At 55.0% G+C, this 21,997-nt stretch overlaps 1 protein-coding gene and 2 long non-coding RNA genes across 14 annotated transcripts in view; 2 read left to right on the top strand and 1 right to left on the bottom strand.

The window, feature by feature from the left end:
* Nucleotides 1-1,152: 1,152 nt before the first annotated feature.
* On the bottom strand, nucleotides 1,153-21,369 carry LOC105498158 (immunoglobulin superfamily member 9). Of its 11 annotated transcripts, XM_071082711.1 has the most exons (23): nucleotides 18,654-19,689; nucleotides 18,213-18,285; nucleotides 17,552-17,783; nucleotides 17,118-17,306; nucleotides 11,851-12,003; nucleotides 10,901-11,067; nucleotides 10,546-10,663; nucleotides 8,836-8,977; nucleotides 8,584-8,729; nucleotides 8,347-8,489; nucleotides 6,662-6,802; nucleotides 6,208-6,285; nucleotides 5,957-6,073; nucleotides 5,597-5,747; nucleotides 5,282-5,405; nucleotides 4,838-5,013; nucleotides 4,336-4,586; nucleotides 4,038-4,194; nucleotides 3,767-3,943; nucleotides 3,462-3,504; nucleotides 2,271-3,131; nucleotides 1,882-2,009; nucleotides 1,160-1,647 (listed from the first exon to the last, which is right to left on the bottom strand). In XM_071082711.1, the coding sequence occupies exons 3-23, from the start codon at nucleotides 17,607-17,609 to the stop codon at nucleotides 1,466-1,468; spliced, it is 3,702 nt and encodes a 1,233-aa protein (XP_070938812.1). In that variant the 5' UTR covers nucleotides 17,610-17,783; nucleotides 18,213-18,285; nucleotides 18,654-19,689; the 3' UTR covers nucleotides 1,160-1,465. The 11 variants fall into 11 exon arrangements, with proteins under 11 accessions (XP_070938822.1, XP_070938840.1, XP_070938812.1 ...); XM_071082721.1 differs by lacking the exons at nucleotides 18,213-18,285; nucleotides 18,654-19,689 and adding an exon at nucleotides 19,737-21,369 and having other exon boundaries at nucleotides 1,153-1,647; nucleotides 8,347-8,441; XM_071082701.1 differs by lacking the exons at nucleotides 18,213-18,285; nucleotides 18,654-19,689 and adding an exon at nucleotides 19,737-21,369.
* LOC139359583 (uncharacterized) lies at nucleotides 3,006-11,863 on the top strand. Its single transcript, XR_011615661.1, has 3 exons — nucleotides 3,006-3,681; nucleotides 9,337-9,583; nucleotides 11,790-11,863. It is a non-coding gene; the product is annotated as an uncharacterized lncRNA (long non-coding RNA).
* LOC105498157 (uncharacterized) overlaps nucleotides 19,870-21,997 on the top strand; it is a 34,915-nt gene continuing 32,787 nt past the window's right edge. Inside the window, exons 1-2 of one of the 2 annotated variants that reach the window (XR_011615660.1) lie at nucleotides 19,870-20,006; nucleotides 20,290-20,587. This is a non-coding gene — a long non-coding RNA (uncharacterized lncRNA). The remainder of the gene's footprint in view (nucleotides 20,007-20,289; nucleotides 20,588-21,997) is intronic. The other variant, XR_011615658.1, reaches the window with a different exon arrangement.

Raw genomic sequence — 21,997 nt, 5'->3', positions numbered from 1 at the left:
CCAGCTGACTAGTGTGTGACAGGACTGGGACTTGCAGGCCGGGACAGCACCCCCACGTGATCTTGCTCATCTCTTACTTCAAGCCTGGGCAGGGACTAACAGTGAGGTCACTCTTCGCCCAGGGCCCTAGGGGCGTGTTGGGTGTTGGGACCCAGGGTTCAGATCTGACTTCTGCCTGCCTTTCATCTCCTTTTCTATGACTTGGTATCTCTTCCTAAATCCTGGAGGGATCACAGAGGGAGCCCTCAGCGGGAGGAGGCTGGCCAGGGTTCTTTTGTCTCTGAGGGTGGAGGACGGCACAGTTCAGGGATAGAGAAAGCCCCCCACCCTTTCAGGCTTCAGTTGAACAGAGTCACCCTGGGTGGAGTTCTTCACACATGTTAGAGTCCTCCCTTGAACCTGAGATTCCAGAATGTCAATATCCAGTCCCGTCCCACCTTTCTATTCTCTGTTCCCTCCCCAAGTCCTACACAGCCCTATATTCCAGTCCCACTGATTGTCAAGCGTTCTCACTCTTCTGTGCCTTTACAAAGGCTATTCCTCTGCCTAGGATAGTTTCCCTTCCTTGACTGGCTCCCCACCTTTACCTGCTGTGCGACTGTTGTGCACATTACTAAAGCATTCTATGCTTCAGTTCCCTGGTCTATAAAACAGAGCTAATAGTACTACCTAATTCATAGAATTGTAGAGAACTAAACAGTCCACCTATAGGGCTTAGAGCAGTGCCTGGCACATAGTGAATACTACTATTATTATTACCACCATCTGTGAGGGTCCTGAGGACTCCCCTCCAATATGTGGCATTTGCCCCGGAACACGATATTAGCGTTCACTAAATGTTTGTGGCCTTGAATGCAACATCTTCCTTTGTGCTACCACAATAACCAACACATAGCTTTATCACAGAACTTATCACATCATATGGCAACTATTTCTTTACTTGTCTGCCTCACTGACTAGAAAGAACTCAAGGGCAAAGACATGTCTTCAAGAACCTTATTTTCTCAGTATCTACTTCAATGGCTGGCCTTTAGTAGCTGGCCTCAGTAAGCACTCAATAAATGCTTCTTGAATGAATGCTGAATGCACCTCCATTCATTCAATAAGATTCTCCTCTTCTTTAAGGGTCCAGGGATTCTCCTGGCACTCTCTCAAAGATGGATAACACACAGAAACATCTTTCAAACTTTGTTTATTCACCTGTAAAAAACTTCACACACACACACACACACACACACACACACGGGGGGGGCAGACCTAAGATCCCTGTTCCAATCCCCAGACTCACCTAGGGGGTCAGCACATACATTCCATACCAAGGTGACCCAGGCTCACTATCCACTATCAGGGTCTGGGCACCAAAGGGGCAGGCAGGGGCAGTGTCCTAGGTTGAAGCTAGGTCAGTCTGGTTGGGGGCCTCCTTTGCAGGTCCATATGCCTTTTCCCAGCCTCACATTAGGGGTGTTCACAGCAGAGTGGCCTGTTCGGGGTGAGGGACTGGCTGTCGATAGGCTGGTAGCCGAGCCCTAGTAGCATCTCGGCGGCGGCGGAAGGCCAGGAATTCCTCCCGAAGGGCAGCACAGCGGGCCTCAGGGCCAGTAACATGGGCAGTGTTCAGGAGGCAGCCCTCCTCTGGAGTCTTCACACCTGCAAGAGGCGGGCAGGACAATGAGAAGAAGCCCTGAGGTTCACTGAATGAAAAGGTCAGATGTGAAGCTCGTTAGGCCCTTCCAGTACAGATGGCCCAAGGGGGCAAGGCACAGTCTAGAGCAGAGGAGCCTGGGAGGCAGGGTCTGACTGGGAATAGATGGGTCCTAAGGTGGCAGGGGGGATGTGGGACAGCATGGCCGAGATGCCTGCCTTTCCCTGGGGCTCACACACCTAGCTCTGGCTCAGCTTCAGGTCTGAGCCGGGAGCTGGCCAAGCCCAGGTGCAACGTCTCCAGCAATTCCATGTCCCCAGGGAATTCTGAGTCCCACTCATAGTTCTCGTCCACAGATGTGTTCCTCCTGTAAAAAAAGACAAACATATGGTGTGGGTGGAGGAATAGAAGCTGTTCAGAAAAGTCTGAATTCAAGGACCACAAACTCACATTAGGCCATGGGTTTCCCCTGAAAAATACCTGGACCTCAGCAAAAGTTTCTAAAAGGAGACAAGGTTTCCCATTCCCAGGGTGGGAGTGGAGCAGAGAAGGCACAGGGTATTGGGAGAGGGGTGAGGTCTGTGGCAGGACTGAGGCAGAGGTAGGGATGGGCAGGGACTGCTCTCACCTCTTGCTGACTGTCACCACATGCTCCCTTCGGGGCCATCTCTCAGGGCCACTGGCCCAGCTGCTGGTGTCTCCTGGAGCAGGGCTGAGGTAGCTGCCTCCAGCAGAGGGGGCTGTGGAGGGGGGCCGCAGGAACGAAGCGCTGCCTCGCCCGCTGCTCTGGCTGGTGAGGCTGCCTCGAGGGGCAGCAGGGAGAAGGCCTGGCAGCAGCCGCTCCCTCAGTGTCCAGTCAGCCAGGGCTGTGTAAGGGGGTTCTGCAGTGGCCCCAGCCCCTACCACAGTCCCAGGAAGTGATTCCCTGGGGCACACAGGAGGGGTGTCTGGAGGACGAAGGAAAGATGAGGTGGGGCAGCGCCGGGTATCCATGTAATCTGGGGGTGTAGCAGGGCTGGGCTCCTCAAGAGGGGGCCAGTCCCCATCCACATTCATCTCTCGGAAGAAGGGCAGGCTCAGGTACTGGAGTAGGGGTCCAGGACCTGGCAAGGGACTGGGTGGAGCTGCTGGAGGGGGCGCCACAGGGCTGATGTCTTCAATGCAGAGGGGCTGGGGCGCCCCACTGGGGCTGCTGCTGCTACAGTCAAAGGACCGGGCGAGACACTGGGCTGGAGTCCGAGGTTCTGCCTGCTCCGGGCCTGACCTTTCCTGGGGGGCCGCCACAGTGGGCCCCATCACAAAGCGCCCATCTGGGCCCCGGCAAATGGGCTCCAGGGGTAAGGGTCCCCGGCTAGGCGGAGGATCTGGGTGGGGGCTGGGAGTTCCAGCAGGATCCCCCCAGAGCAGACTCTGGCGCAGGCTGGGAACTGGGGAACCCTGGAGCTTCAGCTTCGCCACGCTGTCAGGACTGCCTGAGCCCAGAGCAGAGCTGGGGAAGGACAGGAGATCAGGGTCTGTGGTAGGGGCAGGTCCCCCTCCCAGGAGCCAGCGTCAGGCCTTGAGAGGTTTGGTGAACAGAGCAGAGCTAGGGAGAACAAGCGAGGAAAGGACCAACAAGGTGGAAGGGGTGGAGGGAAGGCACAGGCCATGCTGGACCGGCCTCAGGCTGGGGCCACTGCACACCCCTTCTTACCCTCTCCCACTTTTGTTCCTCTCCCACCCCTAACATCCCCCTAGTAAAGATGCAAAAAAGGAAGCAGAGGATACTGGCATGTACAATGGAAAAGCAGAAGAAAGCCAAGGAGGTGGAGGCACTTACGGTGCAGCTGATGTCCCGGTCGGAGAGAAGATAAGAGGTGGATCTGGAAGGGCACGAGAATAATAGGTGACACAGGCAAAAAACCAGGCCCTCCAGGCGCAGACTCTCTCACCCAACACCAAACGCCCAACCCCATCCGGGTGGGAAAAGCGTAGGCAGGACCCGATGCAGGACTAAGAGAATGCACCTGGATCACACAGGAGCGAGGATTTTCCCCCAGGTAGGAGGGGCTTAAGGAGGGGCGGGGCCTTTCGGTGCACTAGGCCCAAGTGCGCAGGAGGAGGGCTGAGGGTGGAGGGGCTTACCTTGGCGGAGGCGCTTGCGGCGGCGGCGGGCAGCCCTGCGCCGGTTCATGAGGCAGGCGGCCAGAATGCTCACGAGGACGGCCACGCCTAGGAAGCAGACCCCGCCCACCACGCCGGCCAACACAGGCTGGGGCAGGAGACCCGGCAGCTGCGTGCGCGAAGGGTAGACCTCCAGACCTAGGCAGGGGGCCACGAGGGAAGGTCAGTGGACTCGGACCCCCCCGCCCCCACCCGCAAGCCCTGGGGCTCCTCCCTCACGCCAGGTGCTCACCAGAAGTGGAGACGTTGGCCGTGTTGCTGGGGTCGCTGACGTAGCTGCCTGCGAAGGCCACGAGGCGGAACTCATAGAGAACATCCTGCGATGGGGATGGAGTGCCAGGAGGGAGGTCAGGGCCCAGCACCGCCCATCCCAGCGGTGCGCGGAAAGACTGTGCAGGTGGGACGGAAGGGTGAGGTAGGATGCGGAGATGAAGAGCTCAAATCAAGATGAGAAGATAGGGTTTGGGGAATGGAGAAGGATGCAGGAGAGGCCCTAGGAGGCTGCTCCCTGTGTTGCCTCTCGCGCATACCTTGATGAGGCCTGGTACCAGCAGCTCTGTTTCTGTGCCTGCCACAGCTGGGTCCAGCACCTCCCAGCCCTGGGAGCCTTGCCGTCCTTCCAAGACGTAGCCATCCAGTCTCTTAGGGACCAGCTCTGGGGGATCCCAATGCAGGAGTACCCCCCGGGGTGTCCTCACTGCCACCAGACCCCGTGGAGGGGACAGGGGAGGGGATATCTCTGTTGGAGGAAGCCTGGGTGCAGCTGGCGTGGTAGGAAGCCCTGCAGGGGACAGAAAGGCAGGTCAGAGCAAGGATTCCCAGCGCCCCTCCCCTGGCCTTCCACGACCCCAGTGCCCAACTCTTCTCCCAGAGCCCCTGAAGACAAGCTCAAATCATCTTCCACACACCCCTCTGGACCCTAAGCTGGCCAGCACCTCTGCCCCTTCCCACCCAGAACCTCCCATATCCTAACTTTCCTAGCAGCCCTTCTCCATCCTTGTCTCTGCTGTTCTGGGACTACAAGCCTCTCACCTTCAGGAGCAGACAAGACGATTTCGCTGAAGGGACCACTCCCCAGCTTGTTCTGAGCCAGCACGCTGAACTGGTACTGGGTGTGGGGCTGCAGCCCTGGCACTAGGAGGTGAGCAGCCCCCACAGGCACTGCCAAGGACACCCAGTCATGGTGCATTCGGTCAGGACGCTTGGCCCTGGGAGACATGAGGACACGGGGGGGTACCTCGTTAGCTAGGTAGACCAGAAGATCTGGGGTCCAGAGATCTAACCAACTCCTCTCTGCTCAACCATCCAAGGTCTCAGGACCTTGGCCCTGAACTCAGAATCTGGAAACAGGGAAGCAGAGCCAGGACTGGTGAAGGATAGAGGGACAGAAGACAGGGCAGAAGGCCAGATAGGTTCAAGGAGGAGAGGAAAGGAGGCAAGATTGGCGCAGAGGAATGGCAGGAGCAGGTCACTCACAGTGGCGTGTACCAGACACTGAATCTCTGCAGATAGCCACCATCAAAGCCAGGCTCCCAGGAGACATTGGCACCCTTAGGCAAAGGCACCACGGACACATTGGTGACAACATGAGGGCTAGTGCCTGGGCAGGGGGGAATGGAGGAATGGTGGTCAGGGCCTGAGGGAGTGTAAAGAGTAGCAGGGGCCCCAAGGCCAGTGCCCTTCACCCATCATCATCCCAGGGGTCCCACACCCATGATCCCCTTTCTGGGCCTCCAAAAACGATTCCCATGTAATTTCTCCCAGCCCCTGGCCATCTCTCCAGCCACTAACCCAGCACGTAGACGTTGGTGGAGGCGGCCACTCGGGCCACAGCATTGCTGGCACTGCATTCCCAGTGCCCGTGGGCCTCCTTGGTCAATGGTCGCAGGATGAGACTGCTGTTGCTGTCCACCTGGGCCTGGCCTTGCAGCCCCCGGCCCACCTACAGAACCACTGGTGAGCCCTGAGGACACACGCAGCCACCCCTCACCAAGGGCGCCCCTCATCTCTCCAGGCAGCTCCAGTTCCTCCCCACCCTGCCTCTTGACAGCCCTCTCCTTCCCATACCCTCCCTCCCACAAAATGGCTGGGGCACAAGAGGCAGGGGTGAAGTGGGCACGGGTACAGGCAGAGCGGGCTCAGGAGCCTTACCTTGGCCCAAGAGACAACAGGAGGAGGGTCCCCTTGGGCGGAGCAGGGGATGAGCAGCTCCCGCCCTACTTCTTGGAAATATTCTTCCTTGGGCCGCTCTATAAAAGCCGGGGGAGCCTGCAAGCCAGGTCTGGCATTGGGAGGGGCCCTCTCTTACATCACCATCTAAGGTTGGCTACTCCCCCTCTCTGTGTTCCTGTCATGCCATGTCTCACCTCACTCTCTCTCACTCCCCCTAGCTAAACACTCACCAAGCCTGTCTCCACCTCATTCTCTCTCCATCTCTCAATTCTTCTGTGGCTCTGTGTCTGTTCCCCAGTGGGTAGGGGCTGGAGGGAAATGGTGGCATAGTAAGGGCTGGCAGGCTTAGGCAGGACTCTCAGTGATGTACAAACTTCTGCAGAACATTCTTCCTCCCAGAGCCCCAGAGAGGGAGGCAGCACAGTCAAGGTTAGTGAGAGTTGGGGTGGACAGGATATCTTACTTTTGGATGTGTGTGACTGATGTCCCACCTCCCAAGCACCACCTCTGCAGAAGCCTCTGGGATGGCATCAGGCAGCTGCTGCCGTGGCCACCATGGGAAACAGACTTGGAAACCCCTCCCCATGTGTCTGCCCCGCCCCACCCCCATCAGCCTGGCCTTAGCGCCATCTCCAGCCATCTGACTCACTGTCACCACAGGCCCCCGCCCACCCCCGGCCTAACCTTGAGCAGCACGCGGGTCACAGGGGAGGGCCCGGCGGTACCAAGACTGTTGTAGGGGGTGCAGGAGTATTCTCCCAGGGCATCCTCGTTCCCCAGGGCGATGATCAATGAGCCTTCTGTGCCCTGGGACCAGCCAGGGAACTGGAAGGAAGAGGAGATGACAGCTAGAGAGAGGAGCTCGGCAGAGACAAGCCCGGGATGGCAGTACAAGAGAGGGGGCAGGACGAGAAACCCACAGCTATGCAGAGGACTCCAGCAGCTCCATGTCTAGGCCTGACCCCTCTCCGATCTCCAGCGCTTCCTTTCTCTCCTGCCTACAGAGGGACCCCTCCCAATAGTGTGAGGCTGTGACTGCACAACTCCAGGGGGTGCCACTCACAGAAAATACACTGTGAATGGCCACCCCTGGAGTTGGGCTACATGGGGCTTCCTGCCTGCTGGGACTTCACCTGGCTCCCTTCCCAGCACTCCACAACGAAGTTCAGCGTCTTCCACCCCACACCAGCTCCTATTTCTCTATTAAAGGGCCCACCGTCCTCCTTGCTGAAGTCTGCCTCCACACGTTCCCTCACTCCCCCTAGCGAAATCCTAAGCCAGTCATCCTGAGACGTCCCTTTTGTCGGGGCATGAGCCCATTCATCTTCATGTCGTCCTCTCTAAATCAGACTCCACAACTCTCACCTGGCCATTTCAGCAGCTTCAGAACCCCTCTTCCTATGTCCAGTATCTCCTGCTACATTCCACTGGATAAGCTCAATCCCTGATCACAGCTCTGATGCTATCACACCAATGTTCAACAAACTCCAGCAGCTCCAACTGCCTGCAGACTTTTTTCTTAAACAGTCAACAAAGATAATACTGAGTACTATTGTTGTAGAAGCCCCAGGTACACTACGATGAAAAGATGGCAATACTAGGCCTCAAAAAATTTATAGTCTCTGCAGACAAAAGATCCCAATTGCCTTGGAATGAGGCAATGGTAACTTGGCATTCACAGTTCTGCCTTTTGATGCCAACCTGTCTTTCCAGCTTTCTCTGCACCATTCATGTCCCTACAGGCACTCCAGCTTCCACCCAATTGGATGATCCATGATTCCATAACACATGATTCCATAAACGCACTATACTACTTCCTGCCTCTTGACCCTGGTTTCTGCAAGGGAATGACTGTCTCCTCTTTGAGGCCCATCACCAGAGTCCCAGAATCTGTTGCTGGTCTATCCTCAACCACCCTAAAAGAAAGGCATGAGCTCCATCCGTGGCCTTCCAGACAGTGTTGCTGTCCTCTGCCCAGGCAGTGCCCACTTGAAGGATGGATGCCTCCTTCCCCCTGCCCCCAACCCAGTATCCCACACAGCACCTGGTAAGAAGTGTGTGTTCCCCGGGACACACAATTCCCCAATCATCACATGAAAGAACCTTCAGTTCTGCTTCTTGACTCTGCCATCATTTTCCCCAGAGATCATCTCTCTTCTTTCCCCAAAGAAGACACAAAACCACCACCTTAAACCATGGAAATTTTTCCTCAGGGGTTTTAAGTAGTCTCCTATGCAACATGTCTCATAACACAAATTAAATTCACAAAAGATGTGTGTCCCCAGTCACAGAATTGAATTAAACTGAGCTAACTCCACCCTGCTGTCCTGAGCAGAATAACACCAAGCTGTACTGTCCCAAGCCTGTACCTTGTCCAGCTGCAGGGCCTTTCCATCCTTGGTCCAGCTGACAAAGAGCAGTGGGGGGTTGGCACGAACCGGGCAGCGGATCACCCCCGGCATGCCTATGGGCAGGGGCGTCTCAGGAGGCATAGCTGTCACCTGGGCTGGGTCTGGGGGAAAGTAGTGGCAAGTTGGGGGAGAGGGGCTTGGCCTGGCCCAGGGGAAGGGAGCAGGCTGTGGGAGAAGCTGGGGTCAGGAGCTTACAGAGCACAGTGAGGTAGGCAGAGGCTGAGGGTGGATGCAGGAGGCCATTGCTGGGCACACAGGTGTAGCAGCCGGCATCATCAGGCTGGGTGGCCTGCAGCCGCAGGCTCCCGTCCACCAGAATCCGCACCCGGGATTGCAGGCGGCTGCAATGTGGCATGTGTGAGGAGGGGTCCAGGCCTTGCCCAGCCAAGTGGCTCTTCAGAGACTGTGAATTCCCCACCTCCACCCTCCTAATGAGGGTGACCCCACCTAATATGGAAGACATTGGTGTTGTCCTGGAACCAGCTGTAGGTGAGATTAGCAGGGTATGCCTCAGCGTGGCAGGCCAAGGAAACATCCTGGGAAGCATTGACTGTGCAGTTCTTGGGGGGCACCACGATGACTGGGGGTCCTGTGGGGTGCACAAGGGGAGGAAGGTGGCCTCAGCCCACAGTCTTCCCAGAACCCTGAGGTCACCTCTGCAATCCTTCCCAGCTCTGCCCTCTGGAATCCTAAGGCTCGTTGTTACCGGGCTTTGGGGAACGGAAACAGAAGCTTCCCCCTGCATGTAACAAGAATTCATCCTCTCCCTGAGACCCATTCCTCTTTCCAAATTCTCTCTGTTCCATCAAGAGCAACCCCATTCATGCGGTTCCACTGCCTAGGAATGGTGTGTGTGTTTGGGGGAGTCAGTTTAACTCTGCTCATTTACCATTTGTATCCCTGCTTGTCACCTCTTGAATTACTTCTCTGTCTCTGACCCTAACCCAGGTGCCCAATACCTCACCTCAAGATGCTGCAGCAGCCCCTGACTCCAGGCTCCCCTGTGGCTGCCACTCTAATCGCCATTCATACAGAAACAGCCCCTTGAGCCACAGAACACATCTGCTCAGGAACGTGCAACAGCACCTGGCTCCTACTACACTAAGCTCAAACCCAGCCGTGTGGACCCCTGAGATCCAAACCCTCCCTACCTGGCCAGCCATCTTTCCATGTCAGCCCTCATGAACTCTTTCAGGTCAGTGTGGGCAGCTGACTGTCCCCCATCTCCATGCCTTTGCTCCCTGCACCCCCGGTCTGGAATGTCCCTCCCAAGGGCCTGGCCACACCACATACCTCCTGCAAAAGCACCTCTGCTACTACAGTTCCACTACTTCTTCCCCTCTCTGGGCCGGTACCGCATGAGTAGTCAGTAAGAAGAGGTCATGATGCGAGCTGACACAACAGAGCACTGACTGCATGCAGGACACTGAGTGCTAAGCACTTTACCTGCACGACCTCATTTAATCCTGACCAAAAGCTTGGCGGTGGGAATTGTCTCCATTTTATGGATGAAGAAATGAAGGCTCAGAGGCAGAGAGATTGTGAGGTGATTGCCCAAGGACAGCAGGAGAGGCAACATTCCCATTAGGCTTCCTTATGCCACAGACGACACTTTAACCATTACCCGGCACTGCCTTTCTTACAGTACCACGGACAGCAACACTTTCCTGTTTCCCCAATTAGTCCCACTTCCCCACAAAGATAATAGGCTCTATGAAGGCACAGTCCAGGCCTTCTACTTCTCAGTTTCCCTTCTAAAGGAAGGATCTTGGCCAGGAATTCCATGTGCCTGTGACTGGGCTCAGCTGGACCTAAGTAAATTCTTGTAACAGACCTGAGAGGTAGACATGAGTCTCTTTATAAAGATGAAGAAACTGGGACTCAAGGAGTTAGCCGGTTCACAGCCTAACACAAGCACCCATGTCCTTTCCACTATAACACACTACTAGGCACTAAGATCGCTTTGTCTGCTTACCGAGCCTTTTAAAAATAAGGTGCTGGTTTCAGAGCGACAGCCTGCATTGGGAGCCCCCTCAGCTTCCACGGGCCCTGCCCTCAGGCCCAGATCTTCCTATCTTGCTGTGAACCAATTCAGCCATAGGTCACAGCCCCCTTGCATAGGTAACCCTGGAGCCCAGCCCTCCCGCCAGAGAGCACCTAGCACTAGCAGCTGGGTGGCGTGGGTGGCGCTGCCCTCAGTGCTGGAGGCTTGGCAGGTGTAGACCCCAGAGCTGCCTCGCTCTACCCGGCGGATCCGCAGTGTCCCGTTCTGCACCTAGGGAAGGAGTGGGTGAGGAAGAGTCCTTTCCCCTGCCAGCCTCAGATCCTGCACTTCCGAGGCTGGCCAGCAGAGGGAGGCAGCACCCCAGGCTCGGGGCAAACAATGCCAACCCCCTCTCCTGGCCCATCTTCCAGCCTGGCCTTTGCCTCCTCTGTCTTCTGGCCCCACTGCCAGGCCCCCACTTTCCCTTCACACTCTATATGGCTCATTCTATCCACCCCCAGGACTCACTTGCACCTGGCCCTGGCCCTGGCCCTGGCCCTGGCCAAGGTCCTTTCCTCGGAGCTTCCACGTCACACGAGGCAGGGGGCTGCCACGGGCCACACAACGCAGGGTCACAGGCTCCAGTTCCTGCACTTCCAACACAGCAGGAGGTGTCTCCTGGAATTGAGGGGGCGCTGCAAGGGAGACAGGCATCGGGGCCCCAGAGGGGCTGTCAGCGTAAAGAGCAGTGCCCGAGGGCCAGGGAGATGACTCAGGGCTCCAGCCTGCTGCCCTGCCCACCCACCAGCCCCGCCTCATAGGAATGCTCAGCCCGGGGCCACCCTGTCTGCTGCACCCAGGCCAAGTGAGGATTCTATCAACCCACCCCCACACACTGGCCTGGGGTTGAACCCAGGCTGGATGTCCAGAGCTGTCGGGGAGAGCCACGTCCCCTCGGGAGGAGCACTGTTCTGGGAGTGAGGAGGGCTGGGTCCTAGACTCTGCTCTGCCACTAATCAGTGGCATGACCCAGCCTCACCTATGCAGTGGGAATGATTATGACCTCGTTCCTACTTAGGAGTGAGACAGAAATAATAAGGGCCTGGGTGAAAAGGTATTTTGAAAACACAAAGTGCTATGTGTATGTAAGCTGTGTTTCACTCAGGGCCCAAGAGCCCCCTCTCTCCCACCCACTTCCCTGGCCAGGGAAGCAGGAGGGAAGAGAAAGAGGGAGTTCCTGACACAGAGCCTAGAAGACTGATTGGATTTATATTTGAAGAACTGAAAAGGGCAGGAGTATGGGGGAGGGGTGAGATGCAACTACTAAGTGAGCAAACAAGGACTCTCAGGAAGGGTGGGGCATCAGAGTTGTTTGTGGGATAGAAATAGAACTCCCTCTTCCCCTTTCTCCCACCAGCCAGAGGTCCCCATCCTCCTCCTCCCTGTCCTTCTCCACCACCTGCCCCGCAGCCTCATACAATTGACTGTCAGATGCACCCAGGAGCCGTTAGCAAAATCGTCTTCAGGGATGTGCTGGTCCAGGAAGAACACGCGGCACTCGTACCAGCCCTGGTCTTCCACCCGGAGACCCTCAATCTGGAGAGAGGCCCCCTTCTGCAGCCGGACTCGTCCTGGGGGAGGAGCCCTGAATCAAGGGTGCTGAAGGAACCCCATGGAAGCCCCAATCCCCTGGTCACACTGGTAATTCTTAGAGGTAAGAACAGGCTCAGTCTCTCCCAATTACTCTGAGAGTGTGAGGTCCACAGAGATGCAGATGGGGTTGGGGTCATTCAGGACAGGTCCCTCCATTCAGCCCCTCTGACCGCTCTTGCCGTTCAACAGCTGGGACCCTGTCTACACAAAGAGAAACCAAGGGGACAGCAGGTGGACAAAACCTTCCCCCTGAACTGCACTCGGCGTCCAGGACTGTTGGGGAAGGAGGTGAAGAGCCAGCACGTAGTCTCCTCTGGACTCTTACAGGATCTGGGCTTTTTTTGTAGGGGAAGGTGTGAGCTCCTGGGAGTACTCCTGATAGAGCATTGTTTCCCTGAAAACCTCAGCAGTGTTTGAGGCCCTAGCAGGGGAACCCAGACCCCGCCTGCCAAAGCCCCTAATCCCTCAGGGCTATTATCAGCAGCCTAAGCGCCTTAGGGTGGCCAGAGTCCAGCCCAGCAAGCAGCAAAGTCAGCAGCCTCCTCGCCCCATCCTTTCCATGCCCCGGGGCACTCAGGCCCCAGCGGGCTGACCACATACAGTTCCACAAAGCCACACAACCACAGCACAACCAGACACCTCAACCCCGCTCTTAGTCAGCATCCACACCACACTGCCAGGCTCAGACCAAGGGTGCCTACCCAAGCCCTCAGCACCCTCCCTGGATGCAATTGTGCACCCCAAACGGCTTCATGGGTCCCTGGCAGTGTAGCCTCGTGATACAGGCACACACTTGGGAGCCAGATAGACCTAGGCATGAGTCCAGCTCGACTGTGTACTCTTTTGGGCAAGTTACTTAACCTCTCTTACCTCATCTGTAAAAAGAAGAGAAACAAAATTAAGGTGGGGTGGAGGAGAGAAATAACGTAGGGAAGGCATGTAGCATGGTGCCTGGTATCACTGGATGCTCAAATAAAAGTTGTTGAACAAATAAATGAGGTCTAGATTTGAAATCAGAAAGCTGCACTCAAGTCTTGGCCCTAGCCCTAAACTGATCACACATTATCTTCCTTTTCTCTCCCTGCATCAGTGAACAGCACCACCACACACCAAGTTACCTTATCAGGAACCTGGCATCTCCTAGATTCCTCAATTACCTCCCGTATCTACTTGCTCATTAGGTTTTTCAAATCCTACCTCCTAAACATTTCCCCTTCTCTGCTGTCCTCACCTTTACACGTGTGGCATGTCTCACCTGGGTTTCTCCAACCGCCTACTTGCAGGTCTCCCTGCCTCCAGCCTCCTCCCCTCTACATCACATTGCTCATCCCCACCTTGACCTCCGCTGTGAACAAATGGAACTTTCTTTTTTTTTTTTTAGAGACAGGGTCTCACTCTGTTGCCCAGGCTGGAGGGCAGTGGTTTGATTGTAGCTCACTGCAGCCTCGAACTCCTGGGCTCAAGTGATCCTTCTGCCTCAGCCTCTCAAGTAGCTTGTTTACAGGCAAGTGTCATCATGCCTGGCTAATTGTTTAACTTTTGAAGACAGGGGTCTTGCTATGTTGCCCAGGCTAGTTTCAAACTCTTGGCCTTAAGGGATCCTCCTGCCTCAGCCTCCCAAAGTGCTGGGATTAAGCTGTGAGTCACTGTGCCTGGCTGCATTTTCTTAATCTTATGTTGTATGCAAATGTTGCTCCAAGTCCCTTTGCATAGCGTCCACCCCAGCTCTTCCTAATACTAGAAATTCCGAAGCTGTGAATGTGCTCAGCCCCTGCAATTTGCTTCCATTCTACCTCTAGAGTGATCTATTTCAGAAAGAAGAGAAAAGAAGGATCAAGTTGAGGCAGGCTTTGTGATCTTAGGCAAGAGTCTTTTTGTACTTAGAATGAGTTCCAGGGTGTGGATTCTCTAGGATGGGTGGACCTGCTTAAAGGGCTAGGTGTTGAAATCCCCACCCGGGAGATAAGACTAGGCCTAGCGGGTAAATATTTAACATAATCATACCCTTCTACCTACTGTCAGGATTCCTCAAGAAGGCTAATCTGCCTGGCTGCTGAACCCTGCAGACCCCAGACTGCAACCTCTTCTATGTCCCACATGACACTTTTCATTATTGTGATCTTCTAGCACCACAAAGAAGGAAGAAGAGGGAAGGAAGATTGAGTGTGGAATACGGGCCATGTAATATTAGGCGTTGTCACCATATTTAATCCTCCCAAGAATTCTATTGTAGCTTAAGGAATTAAAATGTTAAGTTTCTTTCCAAAATCACATGGCTAGTAAGTGACAAAGCCAGGCTTCTTTCTCCAGACGCAGCATGCTTTCCATGGACACGGGTGTTAGGACAAAGTGCTGTTCAGGGCACTGGGTGTAATCGGTATATTCTCACTTGGGAGATGCTGGTAGCCAAGGGGTAACAGTGCAAATGTTACTGAGAATATCCAAAGAAGCATACTGCGTGTCCTAGCTTTTCTGACAGTTGGACTGCTAGACCTGTAGTGTTACAGAAGAACAGGAAGATCTCCGGCAGGGCAGCCCTGAGTCCTCTTGAGTCCTGGGCCCACCTCCTGGAGGCCTCCCTCCACCTGCAGGGCTGAAGCCTGTTGACTTCAGATCTTCCCGTATGCTGGGGTGTGTGAAGAAAACAGGAGACACAGTCTCTGCTCTCTTGAGCTCTCGGAAGGCAGGGAACCCACAGTCACCTAAATGGGCAAGTTCATGTCCACACATCCACAAAGAAGTTCAAAAAATGGTGCTAACTGCACCCAGACATTGCACTATGAAGCAAGAGGAGTAAGGAAGGCTTCTGGGAAGCTGTGACTGGGCAGAGGGTTAAGAATAAAAGGTGGTGAGGGGAGGTGACTAGAGCAAGCAGGGGAGTTCTAAGTGGAGAATGAGGTCACTGATTTTTATCAAACAACTCAGGGCAGAGAAAAAAATGCACGTCCCTTCTGCTATGTGGGGCATCTTGAAAATCCCAAGAAATACAGCACAAAAGTCCATCCCGCCATTTTGATGAGTTGGTCTAAGATCCACCTTAGGAAAGCTGGTGTCGACTAAGCCTTACCTTCCTTCCGGAGGCCTGGTCATGGGTTCACACCACATAGGCACTGTACGGGCACAGGCCGGGACACTTTACACACGGCAGCTAACTGAATCCTACTCTTTAGTCGTAGCTTGTTTTGTATTGCTTTCACTCCATGGCACTCGTTGATAAATCCAGTCCCCTCTGCTAGATGCTTCTAGAGTCCTCAAAGATGGGAAGCCTTCCCTTCTGTGTGGTCCCTAATCCTCCAACAGTCTCTGTCAGGGTTCCACACACATTCTAGACCACCAGCCCCACAACAGTCCCTGGCCCATCTCCCCTTCACTGCCCAGAGGGTTTATGACAGAAGAGCATTGTCCTTAGCAACCTCTACCTTCTGTTGCTTAGCAACAGCAGTTCCGAGTCCCCTACACAAAGGCTGAGAGGCCCCTTCCACACTGTGAGGCAGTAAAAGGGTTAGTGGGCTCGGGGGTCTCCCTCAGGTCTCAACTCCCTCGGCCAGAGGGCCTGACCAAGAGCTCCAGACTGAGGTAGGGGTGTGAACAAAGGATAGGAGTAGAGAGTAAGTCCCAGAGGCTACTGCTCACAGCCCCTGCAACTCAAGCAACAGCACAGACAGAAGGAAGACCCACAGGTAGACAAAGTTGCTAACCATCCAGTGGCTTCAGGCCTGAGGGACCTCAAGGCAGGACACAAGCTGGAGAGAAGGAAGAGCTTTAAGTCTCCCTGGTGGAGTCCCAGGAAAAGCCCCTCTCTCTTCCGCCTCCCCTTGCTTGCCCTCAGTCAGGCAACATTTTGAATCTGTCCAGCCTCAGCCCGGCAGCCCAAGACCCCTCCCAGGACCGGGCAGGCGGAGGCAGGGAGGGAGGGCTGGTGGGTACAGCCGTTTTTTTCTCCACTGGTGCTAATTGGGGCCCGCTTTCATCCATTCCCACAGGGCTTGTGTAGACACATACACTCCCACCAGGCTGTTTGCCAATAACTGCCCCCAGTTTGAAAATAAACTTCCCTTCTGCATCACCTGCCTGCACCTCCTCCCCTCTCCGCTCAGCCCGCCCTGTGGCAAGGCTCAGCCAATCCCAGGGTTTCCCTCAAGATTCAAACTAAAGAGGGAAAAGGTGAGGGTCTCCCCATCAAAATCCTCCCAGGTGGCCTTTCCTGGGTCTCCCCTCTCTGAAGAGGAGGCAACAAGACTCTCTCTCAGCCCTAGCCCAGACCCGTCCTCAGGGCCTCCTGCACACTGCCCTCTGAGACCTGGCACTAAACCGCTTAGATTAAGGCTCCATCCGGGATTAGGAGGAAGCAGAGCCATTGTAGCCATTCTAGGGAGCCAGCTGGGGTGCAGCAGAAGGCGCCCAGGGAGGCTACACACGATTTTAAGTCCCAACAGGTGCCACCTAAAGCAGCAACCCAGGCCAGCCCCATTCAGTCACTGACCTTTGGGGAACCTGGGCCCTCCCCAGCCACCCTCTCCGTACACCTGTGCTTCTCTACTCAGAAGCAGGCTGAGTGCCCCTGGAAAAGCAGAGAGGTCACAGCCGCACCCATCCTGCTGCCCCATCAGCCCATTCCCTAGAAGACTTGAATCCCTGAGCTAGCATTTAAGGTGATGGGGAAGAGGGAGAGGGCAGAGGAGTGAGCAGGTAGTAGAGCCAGGACCAAGGTAGGGCCAAATGGGGAGACTACAGATCAGGATGAAGTCTGGGAGGTTTCATGATGAGATCTAGAAAAAGCAGTTACAAAATTAGAATGGATACTTGGAATAGGGCTACAGGATCTCCTTTGGAACAGACCACGTGGAGTCCTAAATAGCACAGCTATAATAGTGAGTGTGAGTGTGTGTGTGTGTGTGTAAATGAATGAATCTTTCAATGAATTAACACTGCTTGGGAGCACAACCATGCTTGTTAAGCAGAGTTAAGGCAGCAGGGCTGGAGATGAGATCAGGGCAGGGACAGAGCAGTTCACAGGAGGCCTTGCCCAACTCTACCCAGTCCACCTTTCTTGCTGATACCTGCCTACCTCCCACCTGAGGAGAACTCTTACCCACGTAATCAGGGTCAATTCTGGGAGAGTAGAGGCCGAACTGGATGAAGATGGGAAGCAGGAATCCAAAGCGCAGCCACTCGATGACATGCAGGGGGGGCCGGCCGGCCGGGGGCAGCAGGTCACAGCCCAGCACCACACTCTCCCCAGCCCGGCCCACCACCGATACCACCTCAGGCTTCCCTCGACCTGCATGATGGGTGGCATGAGGGCACAACGGGGGGCCAGGGTCAGTGCTGGGAGGGGAGGTGCCATCAGTATCTCTGTAGGCACCTTAGGACTTTGGGTGACTGGAGAAACCCCCAGTTCAGCTTCTCCAGAACCAGCCCTATTCCTCCCCGGCCCTCACATGCTCAAAGAGGAACCCTTGAGGAACACCCCCATACCCACCCCAAGGCTAACAGGGTGTTCTTGAGCCCAGGAGTCGAGCTTACCGTCAGCCCCCTGGCTGATAACCAGGCTGAGGACGGCCAGGCCGAGGCACCACACCATAGCCCAGCTGGCCTGCTCGCCCAGCCCCTCCTATCCACAGGGGCCCAGATGGAGGGGCCAAGGGATGTCCTTCTGATCAGCTCAGGGAACAGGTTTCAGCTCTCACTCATCTGTACAGTGAGGGCTTGGCTCATGTAACACCCGAGGAAGCTGCTCTCCGGAGAACCACCAGATCTAAATGCAAAGTGCAAGGCAACATGCAGAGTTGGCCAATACTGGAGCCCAGAAGAAACCCCACCATTAGAGAAAGGCACTGGGAAGAGAAAGGAGGGAGGAGCGTAAGTAAGTGGGGGGTAGGGGGAAGGGGGGAATCTTGAAGCCCTGAGGAGTAAGAGCAGGAGTAGGAGTACTGGGAGAATGGTGAGTGCTGAATGCAGAGACCAGAAAGGTGAGGAAATAGGGGAGGTTGGGAGAGCTGGGAAGGTCTTAGGAAATGCGGAAGGATTCTGGGGACGCCTGCTTTCTGAGAGTCTTGAAAAACTAAGCCAGAAGAGAACTGGGGTTCCTTATATACTTGGAAAAAGATTTTTGAAGGAAGTATGGTAGATCAAGACTTTCACGGCCCAGCCTTCTCTTGCTTCTTTCCTTACTCTTGATGCTTACAAGGTATAGCAGCAAGATGGAACCAGTGCTGTCACCTTCACCTCACTGTGACAAATAAGGGCCCTGAGGATCTCTGTTCAGAGGCAGAGAGCCAGTCAAGGGCAAATCCAGGGCCCTTAACCCTCAGAAAGTGGTCCCCAGGACACCCCCATACAATCCCTTGTCCTATTTCCCCGGCTTCTATGAAAAACTCTGGAAGCTGGGGACCCAAGGCCTTTCTCCATTCAGTCTCCCTACACTGCTTTGGCAATGAGTGAGGCACTTGGGAGAGGAGGAGCTGCCTCCCCCACCTGCCGGTATGGGGGGCCCAGGCAGCATCCTCCAGGTCTGGACAGGTCCTGGGGCTGGCAGCTGGCACAACTTCCTCATGATACTGCCAAGCAGCCCTCCCACTGCCAGGCACCACCACCGAAGGACCTCACCCAAATCCCTCCCACTCACTCCTCTCCAATATCTTCGGGGTGGCGAGGTTTGTCAGGCTCTCTCTTCCCCAACCCCAGGCATGGTCCAAAAAAAGCCTGTGAGTCCCTGAAGTGTACAAAATGAGCCCTGGGGCATGGAGGGTAGGAGCTCCTGACAGCCCCACAGATCCTAGGGCAGTCTCAGAGAGCCAGAGGGTCCATGCCAGGGCCCGGTGCAGCCAAGCGGACTCTGCTCTGAGGCCTCCAACCCACTCTTGGCCACAAAGTTCAGGATAGACTATAAGACATCCTCCACAGAGTCTGATCCTTTCCTCTACATAATGATCCTGCACCGTCTAACTTCTGGCAATTCACTAGCAACAAAGCCCCCTGTTTCCCACTGCCTCCAGGCAGCTCTCCCATACTTCCCTGAAAAACCTTTTTCCAAGTATATAGGAATCCCCTAGTTCTCTCCTGGCTGTTTTCCAAGACCCCGAGTAACTAGGTATCCCTAGAATTCCTCCGAGTCTCCTAATATCTTTCCAACTTCCCCTGCCTCCACTATTTCCTCACCCTTCTAGTCTCCTCACACACCACTCCCTCATCCTCCCATTATTCCCTTTCCAGTTATCGCTACTATGCACAGTCCCCCCCCAATTCCAGCTTCTGGCACCAGATCTCCAATTGCAGCAGGCCCCCTGCGCTACAAGGAACTCCCTTCTGGTCTCCCCGCCCCCCAGCCACTTCTCCCCATCCTCTCCTGCCGAGAATTCTCCTCCCTGGGATTCTCCTGCCTCAGCTCACAATACAATTCTGATACCCCACCCCCAACAATTCCTTTCTCCCTCGCATTCTACGGTCCCCTGGAACTCCTCCTTTCTCTTAGAACCCACCAAGAACTCCCCCACATTGCCTCCAGAACTCTTGCAGTTCTCCGGGAACCCCCACCCACCCGCCAAGAATTCCACTTCACTCCCCAGAACTCCCCTAGTTCTGCTCCCCCAACGAATTCCACTTCTCTCTAGAACTCCCCGCTTTCTCCTGTCCCCCATAACTCCGCACTACTCTCCATGCCCCCGCCAGCACCCCCACTTCTATACCCCCAGTACGCCCCCTCCCTCACCTGCTCCGCACCGCTCTGCTCCACTCTCGCCGCTACACAATAGGGGGCGGACCCGCCTCCCCGCCTCGGACGCCCCGAGCGCCTCCTGTCGCCCTGGAGACCGCCAATCCCCCTCCCGCGGCGGCCAATTGGAGCCGCCAGAGGCGCGTTGAGGCGGGCGGGACCCCTGAGCGGCCTGGGAGTTGTAGTTTCAGGAGGGAAGGGTTCGGCGGCACGTGGGCTCAGGTCGCCCCCTCGTGGACCTCTGCACAGCCAAGCGTGGAAAGGCCGGTGGGTCGCTTCCCGCCGCCGGCAACAGGGGCCGCCGGCTCCGGCCAGCGCTCCAGGGCTGCGGGAGCTGGCCTCTTGCCGTCCTTCTTTCGGCGACCCTCTCTGCTCCCTGAACGGGCGCGCCACAGAGGCGGCAGCAAGGGTTGAAATCTGAGCCTGGGGGCAGGAGCACCAGGAGGGGAGCATGACTCCCCGCCCTCCTCCCAGGGGATCCACCCAGGTTCCGGGCTCATCCGATCTCCTCCCCCATCCCCATTTCCACCTCCACCCATTGCTTCTCTAGCAGGACTGGAAATACCTGTCTGCATTGGCGAGCTCCCAAATCTTGCCCAGGCGCCTCCCACCGTGTGCAGCTGGGGAAGTCTGCTCTGAGCGTAGGGTTGCCAAGTCAGCTCCCGAGGCAGCTCCGGCACCAACGACCCAGAGAAACAGGCCCAGAGGGGAGAAACGACAGATATCCTGACACAGGAGATTGAAAGGGAGGAATGAAATAAAAGATCACTTACTGGACCACTGCAGGGTGCCAGATCCTGGACTAGATGCTTTATAACTCCTGTGTAAACTTCAAGAAACCCTGCGAAGTAAGTAGAGCTCCCGTTGACTAATGAGAAAACTGAGGCTCAGGGAGCTGAAGTAACTTGGCCCAGGCTTTCCCATCTAAGATATGGCAGAGCTGGATTGAGACCCAACCCAAACTTCATCAAACCCACTCCCTAGGAGACATCACCCTCAGACACAAAGATATCTTGCATATCTTGCCCCTCAGAGATTCCACCTCCTCAGCTTGGTGATGCTGTAGGGATGCAGGGTTGGTTTAAGCAATCATTGCCTGTCCAGGTCCTTGCCATTCAGTTGGCTCCCTTGGAAGCCTTCTTTGAAAGTAACATGCTGATCTCATCCCAATCTGAAGTACTGAGACTCAAACCGGGTGCACCATGCATCAGACTCACAGAATCATTGCTGTAACATCATGAGAGACCCTCCGGGATGGGCCTAAGCACTGCTTGGCCCCAGAATCCCTGGCACATCATTTCTCCATGTAGTCATCCAAGCCCCTATATGATTACATCCTAGTCCAGGAAGCTCAGCACTACTGTGGTACCCATTCTATCCTTAGTAAGCTCTGCCTGCTGGACAGTTCTTCCAGGTGTAAAGGTTTTAGTGCTTTTGGGTGACTGAAATGGAAGAGGCAGGAGCAGTGGGCCAGTCTCTTCCACCATCCCTCCCACAAATACTCCCAAAGTAGCAGCTTTTCAACAATGCTTTTCAATGTAATACACTGATCTATTGATAAAACTATAATGGAAACATGTTAACGAATGCAGCATGGAAGCAAGGCTAGAAGAAATGGTCAAAGAGCGAAGTGGTTTTGTTTGTTTGTTTTTGAGGCAGAGTCTCACTCTGCCTCAAAAACTCACACCTCAGGAGTGCAGTGGCGCGATCTCAGCTCACTGCAACCTCCACCTCCCAGGTTCAAGCGATTCTCCTGCTTCAGCCTCCCAAGTAGATGTGATTACAGGCACCCGCCACCTTGCCTGGCTAACTTCTGTATTTTTAGTAGAGATGGGGTTTCACCATCTTGGCCAGGCTGGTATTGAACACCTGACCTCGTGATCCACCCGCCTCGGCCCTCCCAGAGTGCTGGGATTACAGGTGTGAGCCACTGCACGCGGGGGAGTCAAGTGTTTTTTAGTCTTTGGATCCTTACCAATCATTGGGAAGGATCTCCCTCCCCCGTGTTAGAATTGGCCACACCTCTGATCTGAACTGCTGTCTCCAGTGGTTTCTTGAGGATAAACTAATCTCCTTTGGACTTTAAAATAACTTTTTGTTAAATGACATTTAAAATGGTTTTCAAGTTTTAAAAGTTTATGATATGGCCTTTTCTTTCCTGGAAACTTATTTTGTGAGTTTTATTGTTATTGCCATTTTTTTTCTGATTTATATATATATTGGAGATTTTTTGGTAAGAAAAGGAACCTAGTCCTATA

The sequence above is a fragment of the Macaca nemestrina genome, chromosome 1 (assembly GCF_043159975.1).
Source record: "Macaca nemestrina isolate mMacNem1 chromosome 1, mMacNem.hap1, whole genome shotgun sequence".
NCBI lineage: Eukaryota > Metazoa > Chordata > Mammalia > Primates > Cercopithecidae > Macaca > Macaca nemestrina.
The sequence above is the reverse complement of the archived record's forward strand: the minus strand, read 5'-3'. Positions and strand labels throughout refer to the sequence as shown.